The sequence below is a fragment of the Bacillus rossius genome, chromosome 14 (genome assembly GCF_032445375.1).
Source record: "Bacillus rossius redtenbacheri isolate Brsri chromosome 14, Brsri_v3, whole genome shotgun sequence".
In the NCBI taxonomy this organism is placed as follows: Eukaryota; Metazoa; Arthropoda; class Insecta; order Phasmatodea; family Bacillidae; genus Bacillus; species Bacillus rossius.
The window spans coordinates 24,554,014-24,579,477 of NC_086341.1; the positions used below are offsets into that span (position 1 = coordinate 24,554,014).

Here is a 25,464-nt window from a genome sequence, read left to right on the forward strand (position 1 = left end):
AATTATTTGTTACTGATGGAAACTAACTAATTCAGTAATACCCAGTTACTAGTTTTTCTACAAATATTTGTGTTAAATTTATGTACATTTTTCACAAAATCTATTTTATGTGCATAGCCATATCTTCAGACACTTCACAAAAGATTTACTCATATCGCTGTATCTTATAAGACACTTTTTAGACACGTGTCTTCGGAATCCATAAATTTTTAGCCAATATTTTATTACTAAGAAATTATGATAATCTGAAAGAATCATTACTTATTTTTCATATATTAGAAAGAAAGATAACTAAAGAAAATTATGGGTAATATATACCTATACAGTTTTGAAAATTAAGCAAATATATTTTTGTTTTACAAACACATACCCATAGTCTTAGAAAAGATTGAAAAACTCTCAGCTAACATATTAATGAACTGAAACTAATTAAAAGTATTTGAATTTGGACATTTAATTTTTGTGTAATACTTCAGCTGCGAAGATGTTTATGGATAATTTATTGTTTATTATGAGATTTTTCTCCAAGCAATAGAACATAAAACATGAACCAGTCTAATATGAGAAGCTCCTAAACTTAGTTGAAAAGGATAATAATAACAACAACCATTTAAAAACGTTAATGTGTGATTATTACTTTAACAAATTTCTTTGGCCGGAAAATACTTATCGTTACTAAAACAACCGTTACCAAAGTAAAGCAGTATTTCAGTGAGGTGCATAATCATTTTTTGATGCATTCAACACAGTCGCCCTATTTTTTAATATCTCTGATTGTATAAATATGTTATGCCGTAAATTGTTTCTTCATATGAACGCTTTATAATTATTTACTTGGAAATAGATAGCATATAAACCATAAATATTATATGCAAAAAATAAAAACCATATATGTTTTTATTTTTATTTTACCCATTGTTAGATGTTGCCATGGTCTGACTACTGGAAAATTATTATATAATGTTATGCTCCATTGTCCATAACCCCAAAACCGTATGTAACTGAAAAGTTTATATATTTATATAGCTATATAAATTCCATTTTATATGGACACGATAGCTATCGTAATTTTGAACAAATAACTTTCAAACCAATGTATAAAAAATGGCAATGATAAACATCGGTCAAATTAGTTAATTCCACCCAACGGGTATAAATGGGCAACGTTTTTTGAAAAACAGAAAAATGGTTATTTCTTACAACATATGACAAATATTGCTTCTATTTCAACGTAGGAGTAATACCAAAAACTGTGTTCTAAAATAATGTTTAATACAACCAACCCTTACTGAAAAGGAAGGAGGGGGGAGAAACAAGCTTTGAAGGACAAAATAAATTCATAACTCCCTTAGTAGGCATATCAACGAATCCGTTTGAATTGTTTGTAAATCTTAGATGTAATTTTTATCTAAGACTATTGTCAGAAAATTTTTTTATAAACCAATTTGCCGCTAGTGGATAAAAAACACGGAGAGAATAAAAAAATTGAAATGATAGTATCTGTACCATGTTAAAAACTTTCTTGTTACTGTAAAACCTCAAAATATTTTCTACAAATTACGCACTATGAACACGATTGAATACTTTCTTAATTTTTTTTCTACCTCATGTTTATATTGCCAACAATTTCTTCAAGGGGTGGAAATAACAAGGGTTGAAAGACAAAAAAAATGTAGTGGGAATACTCTCAAATCCAGAATAATCTATTAAAGAATCATAAACATGATCCAAAAACTTGAGCTAAAATATTCTTTATGTAAGGAACTATTATATTAAGAATGGGAAGTGATGGAACTAAAATATTTTAAGTTTTCTTGCTATTAATTGATTAAATGTATTTTAAACATTGTTAATATTATCCAAACCTAAATCCAAAGTAAAAATGTATAGAAAATTAACAACTAAGGTAGTATGCATAATACGTAAAATCGTTCTAAGTTCTTCAATGCTGGATGCATTAAATTAAAACCATTTGAATAATTTTCACTCTGTGAAAAATGAGAAAATATTAAATCTATCGGTTTGGAGTATTTAATAACATATTATATAATGTTACATAAAGTAATTTTTTAAACGTGCCATAAGTTTATAAAAGTTTCTGGAATATTACAGAATAATCAGGAACTTTGAAATGTACCTACGCCTTTATGCTGTAATTATTTTTTTTAAATTAGGATTGGATTGCCACTTTTAGATTATGTAGGAAATTAAGTGAAAACTAACCTTCGTGCGCATGTACTGACTTCACATTAGATACTTATATGAAGAGATCCAGAAATATTTCGGATTCATCTGGCGTCTGGGTGGAATTAACAGTCCGACATGTGCTAAAACGAGGTTTGCTTTTCAATTTATTAGCGAGAACAGATTTTTTTTATCTTGTTAATCGACACAACTTGATTCATTTACTTTCTCTACTAGCTTGGCATCATACAGACTGGTATTTGAGTCAAAAATTCAACTTTAATGATAAGCATTGGCCTTGGGCCCCGAAACACGAAGGTAAATATGACGTAATATATCAGATAATGATTTTTTATTTTTTATTTATAATTTTTTTAGGTTCTCTGGCTTCATTGATGTATACAAATCAAAAACAACTGCAAGCTATTATAAGATGAAGTGCAGACAGGTTCTTTGATGTAAAGCTCTAAGAATTATAAAAATATATACATTAGCTGAAATTATTAAGTGCCCTTCTAAGATATTATCGGATCTTACAACAAACATCATTAACAGTTTTAAGATTTTTCACAAGCTAAAATGGGCCTTGTGCAACAGTACAGAAAAAAGCTTCTTGAAAAAAAAAATTGAAAACTGGTTAAATGAAGAAATGGTTTACCTGCTGCCCCAGTCTCTTCATTGAAATGGCGACCGTATAAATAATTCGATGATTTGAGTGATCAATCAAAGCACCGGGAAAAAAATGGAGCTCAGAAAGAAAGTTCCTGTAGATGAATTAACTTACGCAGAGCAATTGGGTCATCGTGCCGCAGGCAATACAGATATGGCTAATAAGTATACTTCCAGACAAAGTCTCCAACCAGAACCACAAAGTTTCGGATGGCCGCTGCCATTGTAGGGCTAGATCTTGAATATATTCTCCGATTTTAAATAATATTGAAAGTGATATCTTTGGGTTTCGATATAAGTGTCGAAAATTTTGGTACGTACACCATAAATATTGCATAATATTATGTAGAATTGTGTGCCTAGCAACCTATGTCATCAATAGTCCACAGTATATTAACTCATGTTCCGAGGATCACATTGCATGCTTTATTTCCAAATAGTCAGTTGTCGGAATAAGTAGCCGAAGCGAGAAATAAACGTTTTATTCAGTACAGAGAAAGCTTCTCCAGAACATTTTTCAGGTTGGACTGTAATGAGGATATTTTAAATCGCTCGCGTTACCTTCGGACCCATTTTCACTGGCATGAAATCTAACTTAAATAGAAAAAGGCAGACAATATCAAAGAAAGTCTTAGAGTTTTTTTTTAAAAACAAGCTGGTTCTTTTGATGATAGTTAAAATGATGATGAAATGTTGTAAGTTATATCTTTTGTTAACGAGTGTATATTTATTTGTTAAATATGTACTTTCAAGTTATTTTACGACTTTTTTTTTGTTATATATCCAATCCAGTATGTAGGCAGTATAATATTGTTACGATCCTACCAAGTGTGTTCGAGAGGAATAGCCCAATTAAAAGATTAATTGTTTAAATACTGTTTTATTGTTCACTATTTACACTTTGCTCTCCGCACTATATACAAGTCTGTTCCGCTCTATCGAGTCTCGCAGTTCACTCACACACACTCCAGCTCTCGCCACCAGCCGCGCCGCCGGCCCAGTCCCCACTCGGCTTCAGCTGCACGCCGCTCCAAGTAGTCGCTGCTAGCTCCTGAAGTCGTCGCGCCGCCGCCGCAGCCCTCGCTCGACTCCGCACCACCGCTGTCGCACGCCTCTGACTATCGCACGATTGTCGCCAGTCGCCGGGTCGCACCAGCACTCAATATTCTGGTCTCGCCGAGACTCTCGCTCGCTGTCGCTGCGGCTCCTCTGAAGCTGGCCTTGCCAACCCGGCCCTCTGTGTAACTGGGTCTCCGCACTGCCGGGGACGTAGACAAGTGGCGAGGAGGGCGGACTAGACTGTTCTTAACATGTCAAACACGTCGGCAATTCAAGCCACCTGGCCGACCGCGGACCACAACGCAGTCGTTACTACATATATATGTGTTAAGCTTGAGTAAACAGCTACAGGTATGCATACGTATAACTTTCACGAGTTTGTTGAAAGTGATTGCTTTTATTTGATTAATTAACGCATCTCCATACGAAAAGCAAAACATATATATTTTTGGCCAGGTTTGTAACTCAAATACCAATCTATGCTACATTGGCTCACAATCGCAGAGGGACATGCCCAAATAACTGCCTTTCAATCGTTAACACTGTGAAAAAGTATAAATATTTGCATTCTAGCTTGCGACCAAATGAATGCGCAGAATTTCCGTTTGTCTTCGAGCCTATATACGGTCTGATGTAATTGGCTGTGATTGGATAAGCCCTTTTTTTAGTATTTCGTTTCTGGTTCAGGTAAAATAAGGTCAATAAATTTAAGGTTTGGAATCCAACTGGTTTTGTCTAATATGGCCATCTAGTCTGGCATAGGCTTATAGATTATAAAAAAATATTTATATAGTTTCCATGTTCGCATATTATATAACTGTGCAGAAATATTTTAAGGGTTTGAATGCCGTATATGTGAAATAATTATCAAAAAAATTTTAAGTCACAGGTAGTTTGTTTGGAGTTCGTTCAGTGTATGCTTACCTTGATTGTAATCTATATGAAACTTTAATTGGATTGTATACTGGAAAATTGAGGCATTCCACTTTATATTTTATTAAACTTCTTCAGGAGCGATGGAAGTATTATTTAAAGTCTGAATATTAATGCAGCGTTTTTGTGAAACATTGTTCTGAATTGATAATATTCTTGCTTCTTAACCTTTTCAAAGGAAGCGACAGTAGGAACCCGTCTTTTAAAAGTCAATTATCTGTCACCAAATATATTACTAAATCATACACCACATTTTAATTATCTATGACCCCACGAACGAGGAAATATGTTAAGTACAAATTAGAATAAATTATTTTTAAAAAAGTTTAAACAAAAGTAGTGTGTGACATACTTTTTTTACTTTGTAGCAGTATGTTTATAATGTAAGGTTGTAATATTAAATTAACGACTAATTTAATCTTAGTTTTGATATTAACTAAACAACTTATGGTCTGAGTATTTGAACTGTGACAGATATTTAAGTATATTTGTAAATGAGTCATAATATTTTAATTCATGTTTATTGTTCCTACTTTAATAAAATTTGAAATAAATGCCGAAATGTTAGAATTATTAAATACTTTAAAAATAAATGAAATTAAATAAAATGTGCACTGTGTTATTTAGTTGATATACTGTATAAATGATTTTGCCAAGTAGTAATAAGAAAACATTTGAAATGTGGTTAAGGATACAATTTATAGAAGATGTACATTTTAAAAGGCCTAGAAATTATAAATATAATTTTTAATGCTGTAGTTGGGGTCATGAAAATCTAAATATAACACTTAATTCTGTGATTATTTTAGATAATTATCTTCTATACTTATTAATCGAGGTTAGAATTGCCAAAAAAATTTCTTTTCTATCACGTGTAAGAGTGAGTTACACGCGATATTTTTCTAATGTAACTGAAATATTCATTTAAAATCACAGATATTTGTAAACTGGCACCTTATGGCAAGCCCACGTTACTGGCGAGGGGTACAGGTGAGGAGGGTGGCCCGACCCTCGAACAATGTCGCTCTCACAATAGCCATTCCAATTCTTGAAAACTAGCCTGCTCATTGATCCCCGTCGACACCCTTCGGCTCCCGGCGCAGCGCCAGCTGCGAATGGCCCACGACAATAATTCATCATTTATTTTAAAGTAGGTACTCTATTACGTTTTCCGTGGTATAAAAAATTATGCTTGTACAAAAGTCAGTCTAAACCAGTTAGCGCGACATTAAATATTCACTATTATTTCTAAAAATAAAAAATTACAATAATAATATGTTGTAGTACATATTTATAATAATCTTCTTGAAAATTTACAAAATATTTCTTGGCAACTGGCTTTAAAAGAAATCTTTCCTAGAAGTACGACATATATGAACAAACATTTATGAACGACATAGGTCACTCTAATTCTAATTAACTTGGGACTTTATATTGATTTATGTAATAATACGTTTATATAATTATTCTATTTTAATCTGTTTCACATTCCAGTTCATATTCAATGTCTTGCAATTTTCGGCATGTATAATGTTTTTTATATTTCTTTCCAAAAATACATATTAAAATATCTTTAATTAATAAGAATACTCTTGCATTTATCTAGTAATGTCATATTATTTAATATTACAATAAAAGTCAGGCCCTATAACTTCAATAAGTTAAAAAAAACATATATATTCTAATATAATTCATGCTTATAGTCTTTAAAGTGTGTTATTTATATGTGATTGTGTAAGATTCGAATGTGCTGTATTTTATAATTAAAAACGCACGTTAGTGCAATAAATGAAAAGGTAATATATTGTAAATATATCATGTCACGACTGGGAAGAACCCACCACAGATAGAGGACTTGTGTAGCAGGACGCGTAGCTCCACATCATCCTTCATTATGTATGCAGGTACTTACCGAGTGAAACACACGTAGGGAAGAGAACCAGTTTAATTAAGAATTGGTTCCAGAATTATTGCTTCACATATGTTAGGTCATTAGTGCCTTACTGTATCAATTGATGTAATAAACAATAATAAAATAAGAATACTGCTCTATTGGATGCAAAATGGATTCCGACCGTCCCGGGCTTCCAGTGCTGATACTCTGCTGGGTGACAATGAGCCTAATGGCTCTGTTAACAGTTGAAAGCCCTAGCTAGGCACGCGCCTGCTATCTTTAATGAATGAGACAGAGCTGGCAACACTGGATGACCACGTGGTCCCGTCGGTAAACCACCCCCCCCCCCTTCACCAAGAACAATACATGCTGTCTCTGTCTTATCTCTGTCCGCGATCTCTCGCTCTCGGCTTCTCCCAAGCGCTACCTGGCGACCATGATTCACAAACGTGTCCTTGAAGCTTGCCCTATTTATATAGGAAAATACAAACCAAACATAACAGTTGTAAATAGCGCAAATGTGGTAGTTCTTAGAGAATTATGACTACAATAATTAGTTATATGTATTAGTTCTGGTACAGATTTAAACAAAAGTGTGCCCCGAAAAAATGAAATTGCACATGCATCATGTTTTCAAAGACAAATTCTGTACTAGTTGACATTACACTGACCATTTGAGACATGCATTAAGTTCATCAGCTAGTTTAGAGCATGGTATAAGGGGGAGAGTTTGTCGAAAATCAGAATACAATAAAATGAGTACACCATCAAATAGCTGTTCATTTTCTCACCAAACTTTAAGTTTGCGATAAAGAGCTTGTAGATCTTTTTGTTTGTGAGGCATATGCATTCGTCCCATATAAAGAGCATATATGATTGTAGTACTTTACCAATTCCAGAATATTTGCTGAATTGGCATGTTGTTGCCACGATTCCAGATAACGAAATTTCCAGAAACATTTTTAGCGGCTCATATTTAAACACTCCCATTTAACCTTTGTCAGACCAGTCACCCCAATCTTTTCCTCTACTGGATCTGATTTTTGCCAATGCAATGCATGTCGTGCAGTGTACTCGTCTAACCCCGCTTCTAACGCACATTCACTGGCTGATATTCTCCTCCTCCTCCTCTCCGTGTCAAGGAGTGCTTTCCCCAGCAGACTATCAGATCAAGCAGTTCCTGAGAACCCTCCTTACGTGAGCGAGTTTCGGACACGAACACGAGTCGTCTTGCCCAAGACCTCGGCACGTCCCCAGGCTCGGTAGAGCCTCCTTTCCGACTGAGGTTGCGAGTTTTCACCCCCCCCCCCCTTTCATAAAAGGCTTCACAGGGAACATTGCCCAGAGCAATGACCTGGGCCAATAACCCCGACGACTCAAGGCTAAGACACAGCCTTCCTAACGTATGGCCGCGCTACACCACTGCCCCCTGGCGACTTCTGTTATAAGCTATGTCCGCTAGTCCTTTTGCCAGTCGCCAGAGATCAGTACCTGTCCCTCGATTAGCCCCACGTTGTAGCAGACAATTTGATTGAGTCGATATTTACTCGTTTCGGACACCTCTCAGTAGGTCGCGTGGACATCTGCCAGTGCTACCAACTTAGAGATATCGAAGTCAGAGTTTTGTTTATTTACCACTCGGAAAACTACGGACTGAATCATATCATCGGCGAGACGCCCCGCAAGACTCCTGTCCGGCCGTAACTAAAGATGTAGTCAGCTCGGCAAGGGATGCTGTCCCTACAAGTCATTTTAATTAGTTCTTATCCCATCTACATTCATCGTAGAAGTATTTATGCTTCAGTAGTTATATTTAACATATACATATTTTTTTTTAATTATGGAAACGTCCGTGACTTCCGTGATTTTGCGATCTTCGGATCCTGGCGAGCTACGCTTCGAACACTAGAAGCCACCTCCCTGTCTGACAGGGTCCAAGGGTCCAAGAGCCATATCCGGACATAGCAGTTCCTCCTTCGAGTCCTCCAGCAATCAGGACGACTAGGGCGCCCTGAAGACATAAATTCTGTTTCGGCCAGCGAGCACCAAACCTCCGGTGCTAAAGTTTTTTTTTTTTTTTTTTTTTTTTTTTTTTTAACTTCCCTAACCACTTTTGTATCACGACGTAGACAACATCAAAAACCAGAAATATTTATTTTGGGACATTATAGCACTTATTGATCACTCTGGGATTGTTTTTTTTTTATCGTTTTATTTCTTTATTTTTGTTTACCGACGCTAAATGAAACCTAATATTCCGTTTAGGGCCGGCCCATAATTTCAGATATTTTACAAGCCATATTTTTAATTATGTAATTTTAATGAGCTTTAATGTAAATTCAATAATTCAACGATTTAATAATTTAAAATAATTATAATATATATGTGAATCAATCAGAGGTTATCAATTTCATGTTATAAGCATTACCAGTCAAATAAACATATAGCTACTTATATCTAGACGAAATCACACCTTGTTTCTTTTTTTTTTACTTTTTTAAACTAAAAGAATCACCGTTACAGCAGTGTATGATAAAAGGTTAGCATTGATATGTAATTTAAACTTATTTTCCAACACTGCACAAACGTAACAAATGTCAGCCTCATCTACAGAGACCCTGCCTCAGGCGAGGAAACTGTATGCATAATAACATTTCTTACACCAGTACGTAAAAATAATTTTCTGGTATTTTTCACGGTACATGGCTGAAAACAGCCCCAACACGACCAAAACAGAACCACACCAGATTTCAGACCAAAAAAAACTGACTGTGAATCCCGACAACCCATCAGATACATAAAGAAGGTTAAATAAAGTAGTAATATATATTTTGTTTCGTAAAATGATCCGCTGAGTTTCAATTTATCGTTCTTTTTATGTAACTTAGTTTATTAACCAAAAACAAAACTTAATTGAACTGATACCTCAAGGATGACAATAGGTCGTGTCATTTTAAACATAATTTAAATCTTGCAATATTTAATTTATTTTTTATGTGTTGTCAGGGAGTTATGATTTTCGGTCACGTGACTAAGATCAATACAATGGATTGCATTTCAACTAGTGACCTGGAGTTAACATTTGAAATAAAATCGCAAGCATTTGATTGCTGCTTAGTTCTATAGGTTCTTCAGATACCAGCCATAATTTACCCATGTCTTTCGAGTATTCGAACTATGTGATAAGCATTTCATTACTTAAGACCATAGTAGCATTTTTATATTGAAATTCACACATTTATTTGAAAGTAATTGTTATCGTTTAACAGTTAATCAAATTTAAAGCAAAAAATAAATAAAATTTAATTCGATGTAGCAAGAAAATGATTATTACAATTATTGAACGAATTAACACCTTCTTTATTTGACATGTTTGAAAATGTATTTTTAATACATAAACAAATATTATTCAATGTTTTAAACTAAAACTGTCAGTATGATACGTGCTGATATCAGGTTTATGGACGAGAAGGACACAGTTTTGGCATAAAAGAAACAAATGATCTCACTACACATTCACCATCTCTCATCTCAAACAAATAACAGATATCTGTAGGCTTTTTTTTGTAAAGACAATATCAACATGAATCTTTAAAAAGTATGTTCAAAAAATCTAAGAACTTAAATTTAAAAGCTGCAACAGCTGATTTTCATGTCTTGGAAATTTCTGGAATTTGCGGTGCCAGTACAAACTTATTGCTTACTGGCTGACGTAATATAGATATTTAGTAAGTAACAACAAAATATTTCGGAGGAAAAAATCTAAAACAAACCTTTGTAGGTATGCTCGCATCCACGATTATTATTGTTTCGAGTTTCAATATATAAAACTCTTTAAGACCTTTGGATTTTTATTTGTATGTATCAATAAGCGTTACAAGAGTTCTGAAAGTATTTAAAATTCTTTCAGATAATTAATATTAACTACATTTATTTCATAAAGACTTTATTTAATAATATAAAATGAAGATTTACTCAGAATTTAACTCATGCCAATGGTAGGCTATGCTATATTTTATTTATTTAGTACAAAGTTATAAATAAGAACAATGATCCACAATACATTACCTAACTATTTTTTATAAAATACAATCATTATCAAATTGTGAATATCAACAAAAGCACTCTAAAACTTCTAACAATTATTTAATTCTTATATTAAATATTATTATATTAAAATAATTTAACTTTTATAGCATCTATCCTGAAGCATGTTTGCAAAAATATTTTGTTTATGAAATACATTAATTAATATTGGTTTATAATTTTTCATTAAAATAAATAACAGAATTTTGAAAAATAAGTGAAAATTATAGCCGATCCCTCGCGGGTTAATGCAAGTTTTCGATACACAATATTGTTGCCAATCACATAGGCCTATTCTAACAATCAGTCATCCCGTATAGAAAAATTGGATAGTGCGTTTTGTTAAGAAAGCATACATCAATCGCTGCTTGAGTTGTAAGATTGGCCTAATAAATTATTTGATTACAGTGAGTTATTTAAAATGGATTTTTTTTCGGGAGTAGTAATATTTTAAGAAGGTAGTAAGTATGTCTTAGGAGGTACCTATTGTATTTAAGGAACACTGAAACATTGCTTTTGTTAACTTTAGTTATTATTGGTTTATTGTATTTTTAAAAAAAGTTAATAGTTGCAATCATTTGAAAATATTGAAAAAACTTAAATCTCATTTATCGCTGGCACGAAAGTTATAAAATCTGGTATTAAAATCTGGTAGTTTTCCGTATGGCACAATTCCGCCTCGCCTCTTCGAAACAGGCGGAAAAGTACCATACCGGAAAGGTGCCATACTTTAAAATCTCATTTATCTATGGCACGAATGTTATTGAATCTAGTAGTAAAATATGGTAGTTTTCCGTATGGCACAATTCCGCCTCGCCTCTTCGAAACAGACGGAAAAGTACCATACTGGAAAAGTACCATACTTAAATATATAATTTATAGCTGCCACGAATGTTTTTGAATCTTGTAGTAAAATATGGTAGTTTTCCGTATGGCACAATTCCGCCTCGCCTCTTCGAAACAGACGGAAAAGTACCATACTTAAATATATAATTTATAGCTGCCACAAATGTTTTTGAATCTTGTAGTAAAATATGGTAGTTTTCCGTATTAAGAAACTGTTGGAGTTGACAGCGCTGTCTACAGACGAATTCTCCACACTATTCTGAGAAAAGAGGCGTTGCAGTCATTCCATGGAGTGTGTAAAAAAATATGGCACAATTCCGCCTCGTCCTTTTCCAAGTATGGTACTTTTCCAGTATGGTACTTTTCCGTCTTTTTCGAAGAAGAGAGGCGGAATTGTGCCATACGGAAAAGTACCATACCAGTATGGTACTTTTCCAGTATGGTACTTTTCCATCGCCCCCCATTGGAGTGCGAGTGTCAATTATAAAATTTACAATAAAATTATTTCATTCACCAAGAAACAAAATAATGTTTTACGCAGATAAGATTGTCTACGTAATAATAATAACAACAATAATAACAATTATAACAACAATAATAAAAATAAAAATAACGGAATAAGTTTCGTTAATTTCAGTAGGCTATCACATAAAGTTATCGAGTTACGGCCTCGTGTGCCCCGCGCGTATGATTACTATACTGGGTAGTGTATAGGTAATGGTAGGGATTTATGGTGGGCATTTCTTTGCGTAAAAAAAAGCCGTAGAGTGCTGCCCTATTCCGATAGTCTATTTAGACTTAGCACTTTGCCCTACACATCAATAAAATGATGGACACTAAGATGTAATAGCTAAAACCACAGATTTCCGTGCTGTTTCTTCTCACACATAATCATGGCCGCTAGTTATAGAATGTTTTACATTTAAAACGTTAAAAAAAGTTACTTAATTGTGAAATATGGGTGCTAATTGGTGCGCTGCTGCACTGACGTCACAGCGTCATCCGCAGCAGACACACAAGAATGATAGTAACAATAAAAACTATTGTTTCAGAAAATCATTATTTTTAAATTAAAAAAAAAGATAATACTTTTCCCTCGTATAAAAGTTAATTATTAAATACGTGACACTGTTAATTGCTCTTTAGAGGGGTTAGTATATTGCGTAAACGGCTGATTAGAAGGCATAGAGTACGTAGACACATAGTCACCTTATGTTCCAAAATAAAATATTGCCGTAAAAATATAGTGCTGTGTCAAGTGTTTGTAATCATGGTTAGCCCTGAGATTTCGTACCAGCGAAACCCTATCCGCGCTCTACGTAGAGGTGGGTCGCAAAGTATTGACCTGATACTTTGTTACTGATACGCGTCTGTATCTGGAATGGCAAACGAGTACACTATTCAAGTATCAAGTACTTTAGTATCAGTTCAGAATTCGCCTGGAACAAGAAGTATCAGAAACTTGTAACTAGTACATTACTGTATCAGTAACAGTATCAGGTTGGAACAGATACCGAAAATTGCTGTAACAACCCACCTCTAGCTCTACGTCTATATTCACAATATACGTTTTTTCTGCCAGTAAATAAGTAAATAAAAAAAAGGAGCGTAGTAGGAAGATAGACAAGATCTGGTAGGTAGTTATGTCCCCCCCCCCCCCCCCCTCCTCATTATAAAAAAAAATATATATGTAATCTAAGTTCTTTGCAATATTCAAACAATATTGAGGGTTTATTTGAATTTACTCATAATTTTCTTTGATCACGTACATTTTAAATGTACAGTTTCCTGTGTAACAGTGTATTATCTAAGTATTTAAAATGGCGTCATGTTTGTTTACAAAATCGCGCTTTTTTTGTTTTTTGCAGACGAAATGCATCAAATAAAAGAGGCCGGCTGACATAAGACTGCGCTAAACCTCAGTATGTATTTGTGTTTTGAGCAGCAATATAAATATATAGAAATGTTTGGCAACAGAGTTTGGCCGCACAGCAATCTCATCTTAAGCAGTTGAAATTAATAACGAAAAAAATGTTTAGGTACATCTTATGTCAGCCTCCCACTCTTTTATTTAAATAGGAGCCGTTACGGATGACTTTAAATGGTTAACCTCATATTTTTATTTTGATCATAGTAATGGTGTTTTGTTTGAAATGTTACTTTGACATCTAATTTTGCAAAAATCATATATAGTTCTTTATTTTAAAAAAAAATTGTTTTTCGAATGATTTTCCTGAGTAGGTGTACTTCTGATAAAATATAAATTCAATTCTGTTAATGGTATTTTAATTTCCTTAACTGCCATATATTTGAAATAGTTAACCATTAATTAACCATTTTGAACAATTGATTTGATTAGGTTAGTTACATTTAAAATATTGAAAATCATTCAAATTGTAGGTTGGGTTATGTTAGCTACATTAAAATACTGTAAAATATTGTGAATGTTCTTTCAGGTCAGGTTTTTTCTACATTTAAAATGCTGTAAATTGGTGAAAACAATTCACTAGTTTGGTGAAATTCGGGTAAAGTTCACTATACAATATAGTGCATTACAGAAGATTTTTTATTGTGTGGAAAGAAATTAGGAAAATTAAATGACACCATGGAAGTTGGCCAGTTATAAAAAAAACTATGATGGAGGAATGAATTAAAATATTGTAGGTAATATTTTAGCAGTGAAAGTGTGACTATCATTGTGAAAATAAATACGAGTGATAGTGTGAGTTTTAAAGAAACGTTGTAGTTGTAGAACGAGTAGGAGTGAAGTAATAAGTGCAATGGAAAATCTAGATATTAGGTATGTGATTAAATAAGTATACAATAAGTATTTAATATGTAGTAATAATTTATTGAATTTGTGGTAATGAGTGTAGTAGTCTTCTGAAATGAAAGGTCATGTTTCTTTATATTGAATAATTTAATGGTACAGTGTGGGGAATGAATGTGTGGTTGTGACTGTAATGTTAAGGGAAGTGTGTTTGTGTTTTATGATATTAAAAAAAATTATAGGTGAAATGGTTTAATTTTTGGGCATAAAATTATTGTATACAAAAGTAATATTGACTGTAAATGGTAATTACTATGGGTTTTATTTGAGTAATTTGTTGTGTTTAATGTAAAAAAATTTTCCTGTGTTAGGTAACAGTTGTGTTGTGTGTGTTTCATGTGGGATGTTAGGGGAAATAATGGTTTTATTTTGAGAGGTGAATGAAAAAATTTATTAGGTAATGTAAAAAGGTCTCTTGTAGTACCCCAAAAGATATAAACTGATTGTGATGGTAATATAGAATACAATACAGTAGGAAACTTAATAGACGTTGTGTATCATATTCTAGACTAGAATAAGTATGGCTGTAGTTCATAATACAATACCTGAAAGTTAGTTTAATTAAGAAACATATTTTATGCGAAACAAGCATGTGAATTTTCCCCGCCCTAAATCCAGGATTCCTATGCTTATCTCGTGAGAATGTATGGTTGTAAATGTTGTTGGTGACGTTAACAATATTGTTATGGTATTGGGATCCATATTATTCCTCGAAATTCAAAATACTTAACACAATTTTTTGGGATGAGATATATTCAATTTTTTTTTTAAAGTAGAAAATTACATACTATAGAAAATTACCGTAAATTTTGTGTGAGGCAGTAAGGGAGAGGTTTTATGACCTCCAAATTTATTTACCACTCTGATGGGTAATTTAAACATACGGTGATGAGTCACACAACGATAACAAAGAACCCATTGACTTCCAGATGAGGTGGAATAGAAAGAAAGCCCCGCTAAGCTAACATTTCAGTTGCGTAGTGCTCTCTTCTAACGTGTGGCTGTGTAGTGTGCATCCCAATTGAAACATTGGCAGTATCATTCCTGTCATTTCTCAAAGGCCAAAATGGAAATATGAGGGAAATATGTTGTGATGATGTTAGAGATGAACTCTAGGTATATATTGTGATGATGTTACAGATGAACTCTAGAAATTTTTGTGCAAATCATTTTCGTGTATGCTGCAGGTATGGAAAACATTGTGGGCAGTTAAATTATTAATTTTAATATGGAATTTTCAAAATTTGCCAAATTATCAGTAAATGAGTAGAATTGTAACTTTTCCATAAAAAATGTTGTAAAAGATTAATTTTCACCATTGCATATGTCCCCTGATTATCCCCAAAAAGAAGGGCATTTAGAAATTCCCATTGGATCATCAAAAACTCTGTACTTAATAAATTATCAGTTGGGGCTTGTGGGAAATAAGGTGAATTAAACTAAATTGAAAGGTTAATTAGGTTAGGTCAACCACATTAACACATCAAATCATTAAAAAAAAAAATATATGATTTTATGATTATTAATGTAGCTGACCTTACCTAACCAAACTTTCACTTCATTTCGAAGCCTCTGTTATGTGCAAGATCTTTCTACATACTAAATTAAAACACAATGCATCAAGTACCACAGGATCATGCCATCAGGATCAAGTTCACAGCAAATGTTTTAATACTTTTGTGTATTACAGTGAACAAATCATGCCAACTACATACAAAAAACATACAAAAAAACCATAAATAGTAAAACACTCATCTATTTGGGAGGCAGGTGAGAGCTTTTGCTCATGTAGATTTCAACATGGCACTTCTCATTTTATAACGTACATTCTCTAACTCAATCAATGGCAAATATTCATGTCCGTGTGCATTTTAATAGAAGGGGACGTTAATACAATTTAATTGTAATCCCTTGTTATAAATAGTTTGTAGAACAATAAATTATAGTAAAAAATACCATGTTCTGATTTTTTCTTTTCAAACGCATGAGTCTCGGTTTTGCAATATTACCTAGTTATAAAATACTGAGAACCACGATTACCGTTAATAACGTTATAAAATAATTTAAATTAAGAGATATATCACATTAAAATAAAAATGACACCTTCTTTAGAAAAGTAAATCTCATTTCTGTTCAAACAACTGAACTGTCAGTATTTTGTGCAAAAATTTATTTAAAATACAGAAATTTTTATTCATAAAATTCCTTGAATATTTTTTTACTGTCAGAATATTTAAACTTTGTATTTTGAGTATTAATTCCTTCTTCTGGTATATATTTTCTATTAATTTTTATGATTTTAAATATCTGATACTCATTATTGAACTATCAAGTTTAGAGAAACTACCAGCAAATGAAACATGGTATGTACATAGCAATAATAATATAGAAACAAACTTTTAATTCTTGCTGAATAATTTCTACCTACAATTTCAAGAATCCTTTCCTAACAGAATAACGATAGTAAACACCAGTAAATGGTCACTCAAAAACTTGCTTAAGTTGGCTATTAAAATTTTAAGCAGTAATATTTAGAAACTCCAACTAATCAGAAAACTGGATATCATATTTAATGAAACATTACAGTTATTGCATATCTAAAAGGTTTATTCAAGTGACAGAACCATAACAAAATGTTGAAAAAATCATGGAAGGAAAAAAAAAATGAATTAGAAGCTGTGTGGAGTGTTATTAAGGAAGAAAATAATCAAATAATTATGCGATTTCAGGAAATAAAGATTACAATCAATAAAGATGGCACTACAGTATCCAACCCAGTCTTAACAACACATATCATAATTATCATATATCCAAAAATATTCATATCTTTCAGGCAAACACAATATGTATCTCATCAAAAATATTTGTCACTCCATCAACAGTACTCAGGGGCGCAACAACAAGGGGGGGGGGAGGGTATTTTGCCCCCCCCCCCTTCTGAAACCTTGAAGTGGGGGCAAACGGGGGCAAAGAAAGTGCTGTGTAATCAATTTTTAGATAATAAAACTGCTTAAATAACACCATTTTCCACCTAGAAATACAAATTTTCCTGGGGGAGTATCCCCGAACGTGGCGAACGTTGCCATCTAGTCTGTCGTGACCGGTGGGCCCGCCCCTGTCGGCAGGATGGGCAGCTTCACGTCGGCGCCCCGGATCCCCAACGACGACACGCAGGACGCGGACGTGCGCCTGCCGGAGAGGATGAGCCGGGACGAGCTGCTGGAGCGGTGCCGGCGCGAGCTGCGCGGCCTGCCGGCGCTGGTGAAGCGCGCCTTCCACCGCGCCGGGCGCCAGTTCGCCGACGCCGCGCCGGGCGGCCTGCGCCTGCTGCACTGGAACGTCCTCTCCAAGGGTAGGCCTACTGTGCCGACGTAAATACTTCACAACTCAGTTCAAAGGCTGGTATTGGTTCGGCAACTGTTAAATATTTTTATTAAATAAAAATGTAAATTTTATTTAGTTCAAAATCTTAAATATCTTCAAGTTCTTCACTGATTGCTTTGAAATTTTGACGCAACATTGCATTCGAATATACGCTTGTTTTGCTATACCTGTGTACATAAATTAGTAAATATAATTATATGTTTGTGTGTTCACCTTTTGATTTGTAAAGATAAAGATATAAATAGGAAGATATAGAAATAAAGAGATAGATATAGATATATAGAGATATACATAGAGAGATTCTAATACAGATGGATCCATAAAGTAATGGTGCACTTTCGACCAGTCACAGGAAAGCAAAGAAACAAGAAAAATAAAATGTGAAATCTTCGCCAAAAAGTAATAATAAAAAAGAAAAAGTTTCAATCTTTTGTTTTGTTTCTGTTAGCAACAAAAAGTGTTCATAACTGCACTCTACTTTACGGACATTGTGTGTGTGTCTGGGTGTCTGTGTATGTCAGTCTCTCTCTCTCTCTCTCTCTCTCAAGAGAGAGAGAGAGAGAGAGAGAGATAGAAAGAAAGAACTATAGTGAGGTTTTTAGAGGGACATATAAGACAGATATAGGGAGAGATGCTTTGTATATGTATACCTACTTCAAACAAATTGCAAAAAAAAAAATTGAAAGAGTCATGCTGGGCATTAGGTAGCGCATTAATAAAATACAGAGTTAAATAATAATAGCATTGCAATGCTATGTAAAATGTAGTGTGTACATTATCAATGAAATTACGTAAGTTTTCTCATTGCAGCTGTTACAGAGAAGTGATGATGTTATTCTACGATTGTGCAGGATGTGATGAGGCTGTGTCCAGTCCAAACAACATTCGAGTTCTCCAGTGGAACCTTTTATCACAAGGTGAGAACGGCTGTCTTAAATACTTGTGCTGTGTTTGTACATTAATGCTACAATAATTGGACGGTTTACATATTGTAATGGGTGTACATATTCAGACTGAAAATGACAGTGATGGATGACAGTTAGGGTATGGGAAATCTTCTAATCTTTAACTTGGGACCTAACCTAATTAAATTTCAGCTTTGAATCAAAATTTGCCAGAATAAGTTAACTTTTAATAGCTGATTGGCCAAGCTTTTTTTATCTCAAACCTGTTGGCTATTCTAAATAATTTGAAACCAAATGCTTCCAAAAAAAAATTTATAAATGCAAATTCCCTTTTAATTTAGAAAAAAAGCTTTTTTATGATATATCTCAACCAAGCTAATGCCTTTTTCTTTCTTAATATATTTTAAGTCATTTACAATAACACCATTGGCTAGGTTTAGGAGTTTTCTGCACACCAAAGGCCAAAATTCTGCGATAGTGAATTTTAATTTACTTTCTGCGATAGAAAACAAGAAATTCTGCGATAACAAATGTAAAGTTCTGCAATTTATTAATAATAGTTTATCACGTTTGAAACATGTATATACAACCTAAAGAAGCCAGTTTTTCCGAGCTAACAAAAATAATTTTGAATAGCTGTTTTACTCCCGCTGGCTTCTTTAAAAACGTATTTACTCAAAGACATTTTCATTTACTTTAGTGGATCACAATATATCTATATATTTATATTTTTTAATATGCTGTGTGGCCTACATCTTGTGCCAACGGCCATAAGGTCATTATTTCGTATTCAAAGCCTTGTATTGATCGATTAGTCGATTGATGCGCACATATTTCCATCGACTGTGACTACAGTCGTTTCATAAATGCCGGTAGGATCGCTCGCTCAATGTGCTACTTTTCTTATAATCTTATCTTTGGATTCTCTGCAAACAAAATTTATTTCCCGTACGTGATATTTTGGTAATTCAAACTTGTATTTTTTAACGGCATTGCCGCATTAATTATATGAAAACGTATGTTTCATACAATGTTTGGAAATTATTCACTCTGCCCATAGTAATTAAGATATTATTTGGGAGAACATAACCCTTGCACGCATTATTACTGCACTCAAAATGGACAAAAAAGGTACAGCTAAATCGGTGATTCTGCGATGATTCTGCAATTATGCGGGACTCTTGTAATTCTGCGAAATATTCCGCGATCGCGGGATCGCGGAAAACTCCTAACCCTACCATTGGCTAACTACTGTGTGTATCCTGTAGACATAGATGAATTGTTCAAATCATGTACAAGATATTTTGAAATTCATTTAACTTATTACATACTATGCTTGTAGAGACCAAACAGATAAAATTTGGAATGTAAGCCCAATTTTGATGAGTCTGAAAATTTTATACAGGCTTAATTTCTCTATGCTTAGCTCACTTGCAATTAACTTTTTTTTTGGAAAAGGACATTAAATTGCCATCTAAATTTGCCAAATTAGAAATGCTTGCTAGGCATGATAAATATGTACTCGTCTAGTAATAATAATATGTGCATTAGTTTTAGCCAAAATGAATTATTTTTTAAGTTAGGCTTACTTGAATATATTACTAATATATTAACATAGGTACAATATTTTGTGAAACAGCCAGCAATTATCAGATTAGTTAGTGTTTCATATTTTAGGACTTGCTAGTGCATACATAGATCATAGATTTGGACACATTTTTGTAAATTACATTTAACATTAATTACATTTTTTCAGTCACCCACTGACATACCAATAAATTTTGAAAGTAAATTTAAACTATAAATCATAGCAAAAATGTTGGTGTGTAAGTATGTTGCTACAATAACAGGAATCAAATGCTCTTTTCTAAATGTTCGGGAAAAAAATAAGACCAACAACCATCTTCGTCCGAATATAATGTGATGATTTTTACAAAAAACGCTGAAACTAGAAGTGGGATTCGCAAACTTTTATCTTCCCGCTGGAAAAAGTGAATTAATGGTGATGGTAATAGCACAGTGCATCATAACTGCCTCCTGAACTTCTGCTTGGTTAAGAAACTACACGATCTTCCTGCATATCACAGCATTCTTTGCTTTCTAAATGATGGCTTTTGAACTACAGCCATAAAAATCTTTTTTTTTCTAATTGCTGTTTGTTTCATAAATGACTCTTCTGACGAAAGTGACACCAGAAAAGTTCTAGTTAATATTGTATGAATATACTACTAAAAGTTTTAATTTCTGTGTGTTTTAGTTGTGATTCACCCCATAAATTATTTTTTGTAACTTCGTAAGTTTGGGTGTCTCATATTCAATGTCACATTATTTTCAGGTAGAAAAGGTACCTTAAATTTCAGATTTTTGAAGTGAAACTTCTTTGTTACAATTTTCAAACGTTAAAGGGGAATAGGTGGAGGAGGAGATGGCAGGGGAGAGGTAGAAATGATGCAGCATACTTGTGCACTTGCATGCTTGCACACTTGCTAACTTGTATACTTTACACTTGCACACTTTTACAATAGCATAATTTAGTGCTCGCATACTTGCATATATTTTTTTGATGAGCGACCTCAACCATATGATATAGTAAGCAAGAAGTCTCACTTCTGTCGCGCGTGGACTCCAAGCACATTTTTTTTTTTAAATTATGTTATACATAAGAATGGATTAGGTAAATAGTTACATTTCAATCGTACAGACGTGAAATGAGGCGATGCTGTGGTTGGGCACAATATCGCTTCCAGGGGAGCCTGGTTTGAGTCCCAGTGTGGCCATCCTGGTTTTGATTTTCCTTGTTTCCCAGCAAATGCTGGAGTGGTTCCTCACTGTACAGACCATGGCAGATTTCTGCCACAGTTTCTCCTGCTGTGTGTTGGTGTCATTGTAACCTCGCTGTTGACGAGAAGTTAGCCCTGCAATAATCCACGGTCTCATGTTTTAGCTCTGGGCCAGATGAACGACAACTTCGTTTGCTGTCCAGACGAAGCGCTGGAGTGGAAAACCAGGAGGTTCCTCATCGTCGAAGAAATCATAGAGTACAGCCCTGACGTGATATGTTTGCAGGTAATTGTTTTCTCTCAAAGTGAAATTGCTGATTGTGTTCCCAACATGAAAATGCACAGTGCGTGTTTCTTGGTGTACCAATTCCAAGCTCCTGAGTATAATAAGTCGATGCTGCATCATGATCGTCTTTGGAAGATTTACTAAAAGGTTTTTTTTTATCATGGGACAAAGCTTGTACTTCAAAAACATTTTAAGATCTTTTGTGACCTAAAATGCTACAAAAATGTTGTTGAGCTTAACTGATGTAAAATGACAGAAAAAAATGTTCTCCTCAGGCAGGTGATTACACAGTATACCCTAAGCAGTAACACCAAGTGAAAAATATCTCTGGGGTTCTTTGCTTTCAATACAAATTTTGTGTTGCTGAAACAGTAACACTTAGGTACGGTATTTAATGTTGCTGAAACATTGTGTAGCTGAGAAAATACTAGAAAAATGTTCAAACTGTCATAGGTTTCTTACATTCATTTGGAGCTAGTGCAGTGAAAATAAATTGGTTCATCAATATGTCCACATGTCAAGAAAGTCCAGAAAGTCATGAAAAAGTAAGGAAATTGAAGGACTGGTCTCAAAACTTATTTTCAGTGACCTTTTGCTAACTTGCATTCTGTTTTTTGGTGCCTCACTCATGTTTGTTTGTAGACTCACGTTAAATATAAATAGTTGGAGAATGTCCGTTTAGATCTTATGGAAATTATCTGAGAAAGTCTTAGCTTTCTATCATAAAATTTGGTCTGTTCCTGCCAACTTTATTAAATTTTGTATTACATTTGCTCTTAATTAGTTTTAGTCATTTTTTTTTTGAATCAGCCTTAGATAAAAAGAATTTGTAAGAAAATGTTATTAAAAGGTCCTGACAAAGTCCTGAAATTTGTTTACCAGTATTTATAGATGCCTTGTTCACTGGGCACATACACATCCTAAAATCCTATTTTCATTCATTGAACAGTGATTTGGTGTCAAAAAAAATATATTTTTTTTGAAGGAAAAAAAAAAGTTTTTAAGGTACGTATCAGAAAATTTATGTGAATTGAATTGCTTGGTGTAGTTATGTTAAAACAATAAATTTTTTAAAAATTTTTGTATGAACAGTGTTAAGGTTAATGTGAAAGCAATTCAAAAATATTTAAGCCCTACAGGTACTTAAGTTGAAAATTAAATATGTGTATGTCATATGCATAACTGCCCCTGTTATTTTGCCAGCTTGAAACAACTGTAGCAAAACTGCTTTCGTATGTTTCAGGAAGTGGATCATTTCAGCTTCTTGAAGACTATTTTGGCGACGCAAGGCTACGAAGGAATGTTTTTCCCAAAACCGGATTCGCCCTGCCTGTACATAAAGGACAATAACGGCCCCGACGGATGCGCAATATTCTACCGCAAGGACAAGTTTGAGTTGCTCAAGGCGGAGACGAGGGTGCTCGAAGTGTGGAGGGTGCAGAGCAACCAGGTTGGTTATTGCTACTCGTCTTTTCTTATGTGCAGCCACGCTCACAATGGTAGCGCTGCAGGATTTCGGGAGTATGTTCTGTGATGGTCAGTGCTCTGTCTAGTCCGACAGTGACATTGATGAAATTAGAATCAAAACCATGTCTTACAACATTACATGCATGAATTTAGGAAGTCTATGACATCATGAATCGTGATCAATGAGCCTATCATTCTTGGTGGGTGTTTTCTCGGATGGATAGTACTTCATAATCAGGGTACATATCTGCAGGTCACAAAAGTCCGTAAAAGTCCTGAAATAAACAGTAACTGCACCGGAAGTCACAGACTTTAATTTCCAGTAGCCTTATGCTAACTTGCATTTAAATTCACTTCAGTTTATTCTCGCACATTCAATATAAATAGTTGGGGATCATCTGCTTTAATCATGTGGAAATTATCTGAAAATGTTTTAGATTTTTACACAAAAATGGCACGTTTCTGTAAATTAATCTGCATTTTAACGAAACCTAACCCAAATACAAAAATGCTAACTTTTATTATGTGAAATTCAAAGAATTTACTTAACATCATGTTTCTGCCAAAATGTATCAGCTAGGAAAAATTCGTTTTGATTAGATTATTTTTATAGTACTGACACTGGTATTTTTTTCTAGACATGCCTATTAAAAATCACATGCTGCTGATAAATTATTTTAGTGTCTGGTCAGACACTGTAGTTCACCATCAACAAATATATCATTAAAATTCATTGAAACTTTTTTTTTGTTGTGAAATTCCTGCCCCCGTCATGATCTTTAACAGTCCTGATTGTTGTGTTTGACTTGACTTACGTCCATGCACATTTATATTGGCATTAAAACACTTACTGAACATGAGATATTTTGTATTCACCATGATTAAAATTCACAATAGATTTAATAATAACAACGCAAACAGTGCATAGTGTACAAAATTGTGTTTCCACATGGGCACCAACATGATATGCTCAAACAATAAAATCTAGGCATTCCACTTGATGACTTCATATGCGCGTAATTCCAATTTTTAACTTGCCTCTTTTAAGTGGAAAAGATTTATGTAAAAAGTATCTAAAATATATTGAGAAATTAGCTTTTAGTGTATGAAAGACTAAAAAAAAATCTTAAGTTTATGAATAACATGTATTGCCACCCTGCTTTAAATTATTTTCTTCACGTCGTCATGATTGCTCGTCAAACATTGGAAGTGAAAGATGTCATGTTTACGAGTAGAGAGAAAAGTTACATGAATGTTGTATTTATGAAATGAAGTATCGAATAGTATTGAGGTTTTCACCGCAAGTGCAGGAATCCAACTGTGATGTAACGCAGGTGGCCATCGCGGCGCTGCTGAGGGTGCGCGAGACGGGCCGGGAGCTGTGCGTGGCCACGACGCACCTGAAGGCGCGGAGCGGCGCCCTGCTGGCCGCGCTGCGCCACGAGCAGGGCAAGGACCTGCTGGGCTTCGTGGCGGCGTGCTGCGGCGGCCGGCCCGCCGTGCTCTGCGGGGACTTCAACGCCGAGCCGTCGGAGCCCGTGTACCGCACGCTGCTGGGCGACCAGCGCCTGCGCCTGGCCAGCGCCTGCACGCTGCTGCGCGGCGACGGCCGGGAGCCGCCCTACACCACCTGGAAGGTGCGCGAGGAGGGCGAGGTGTGCCACACCATTGACTACGTGTTCTACGCCAGCGATGCCTTCGCGGTGGACGCCGTGCTGCGCTTCCCCACCGGCGACGACATCGGCGAGGGCCGCGTGCCGTCCTTCGCCTACCCGTCCGACCACTTCTCCCTCGTGTGCGACCTGAGGTTCGCCGACTCCCAGGCCACCTTGTCTTGAGAGCGTCCATTACCTGTTTGTGTGAGATTTAATTTATTTTTATTATCAATAAAATTAACATTTACTTTTATTTGTGAACATTTATTTTGTATTGAAGCCCAGCGTCAACTTGTACCTAGGACATGTATTTTGTGTTTGGTTCGCAATCCCAAAATTTACGAGGAAAAGTGGAAAGGTTCGCTTCAAAATTGCAGGTAAATGTAGCAGGGTTGGTTGATTTAAACCAAATGGTTGTTTAAATAGAATATTTAATTTTTTTAAATAAAGGTATAATTTCACTCTGATAGCATCTAAAGTTTGGTC

The 25,464-nt window shown here is 34.5% G+C and overlaps 1 protein-coding gene across 10 annotated transcripts in view; it reads left to right on the plus strand.

Annotated features, from left to right (window-relative positions):
- Nucleotides 1-25,231, plus strand: part of LOC134538717 (nocturnin) — a 337,405-nt gene extending 312,174 nt beyond the window's left edge. For 4 of the 10 annotated variants that reach the window (XM_063380158.1, XM_063380165.1, XM_063380157.1 and 1 more), the window contains 5 exons: nucleotides 17,627-17,853; nucleotides 18,737-18,802; nucleotides 21,735-21,856; nucleotides 23,100-23,306; nucleotides 24,658-25,231. In XM_063380158.1, coding sequence (XP_063236228.1) covers nucleotides 17,627-17,853; nucleotides 18,737-18,802; nucleotides 21,735-21,856; nucleotides 23,100-23,306; nucleotides 24,658-25,161 — 1,126 coding nt within the window. In that variant the 3' untranslated portion in view covers nucleotides 25,162-25,231. Of the gene's footprint in view, nucleotides 1-13,511; nucleotides 13,776-14,127; nucleotides 14,472-15,641; nucleotides 15,689-17,626; nucleotides 17,854-18,736; nucleotides 18,803-21,734; nucleotides 21,857-23,099; nucleotides 23,307-24,657 lie in introns of those variants that run through there. The other 6 variants (XM_063380161.1, XM_063380162.1, XM_063380166.1 and 3 more) reach the window with 6 other exon arrangements.
- The last annotated feature ends 233 nt before the right edge of the window (nucleotides 25,232-25,464 follow it).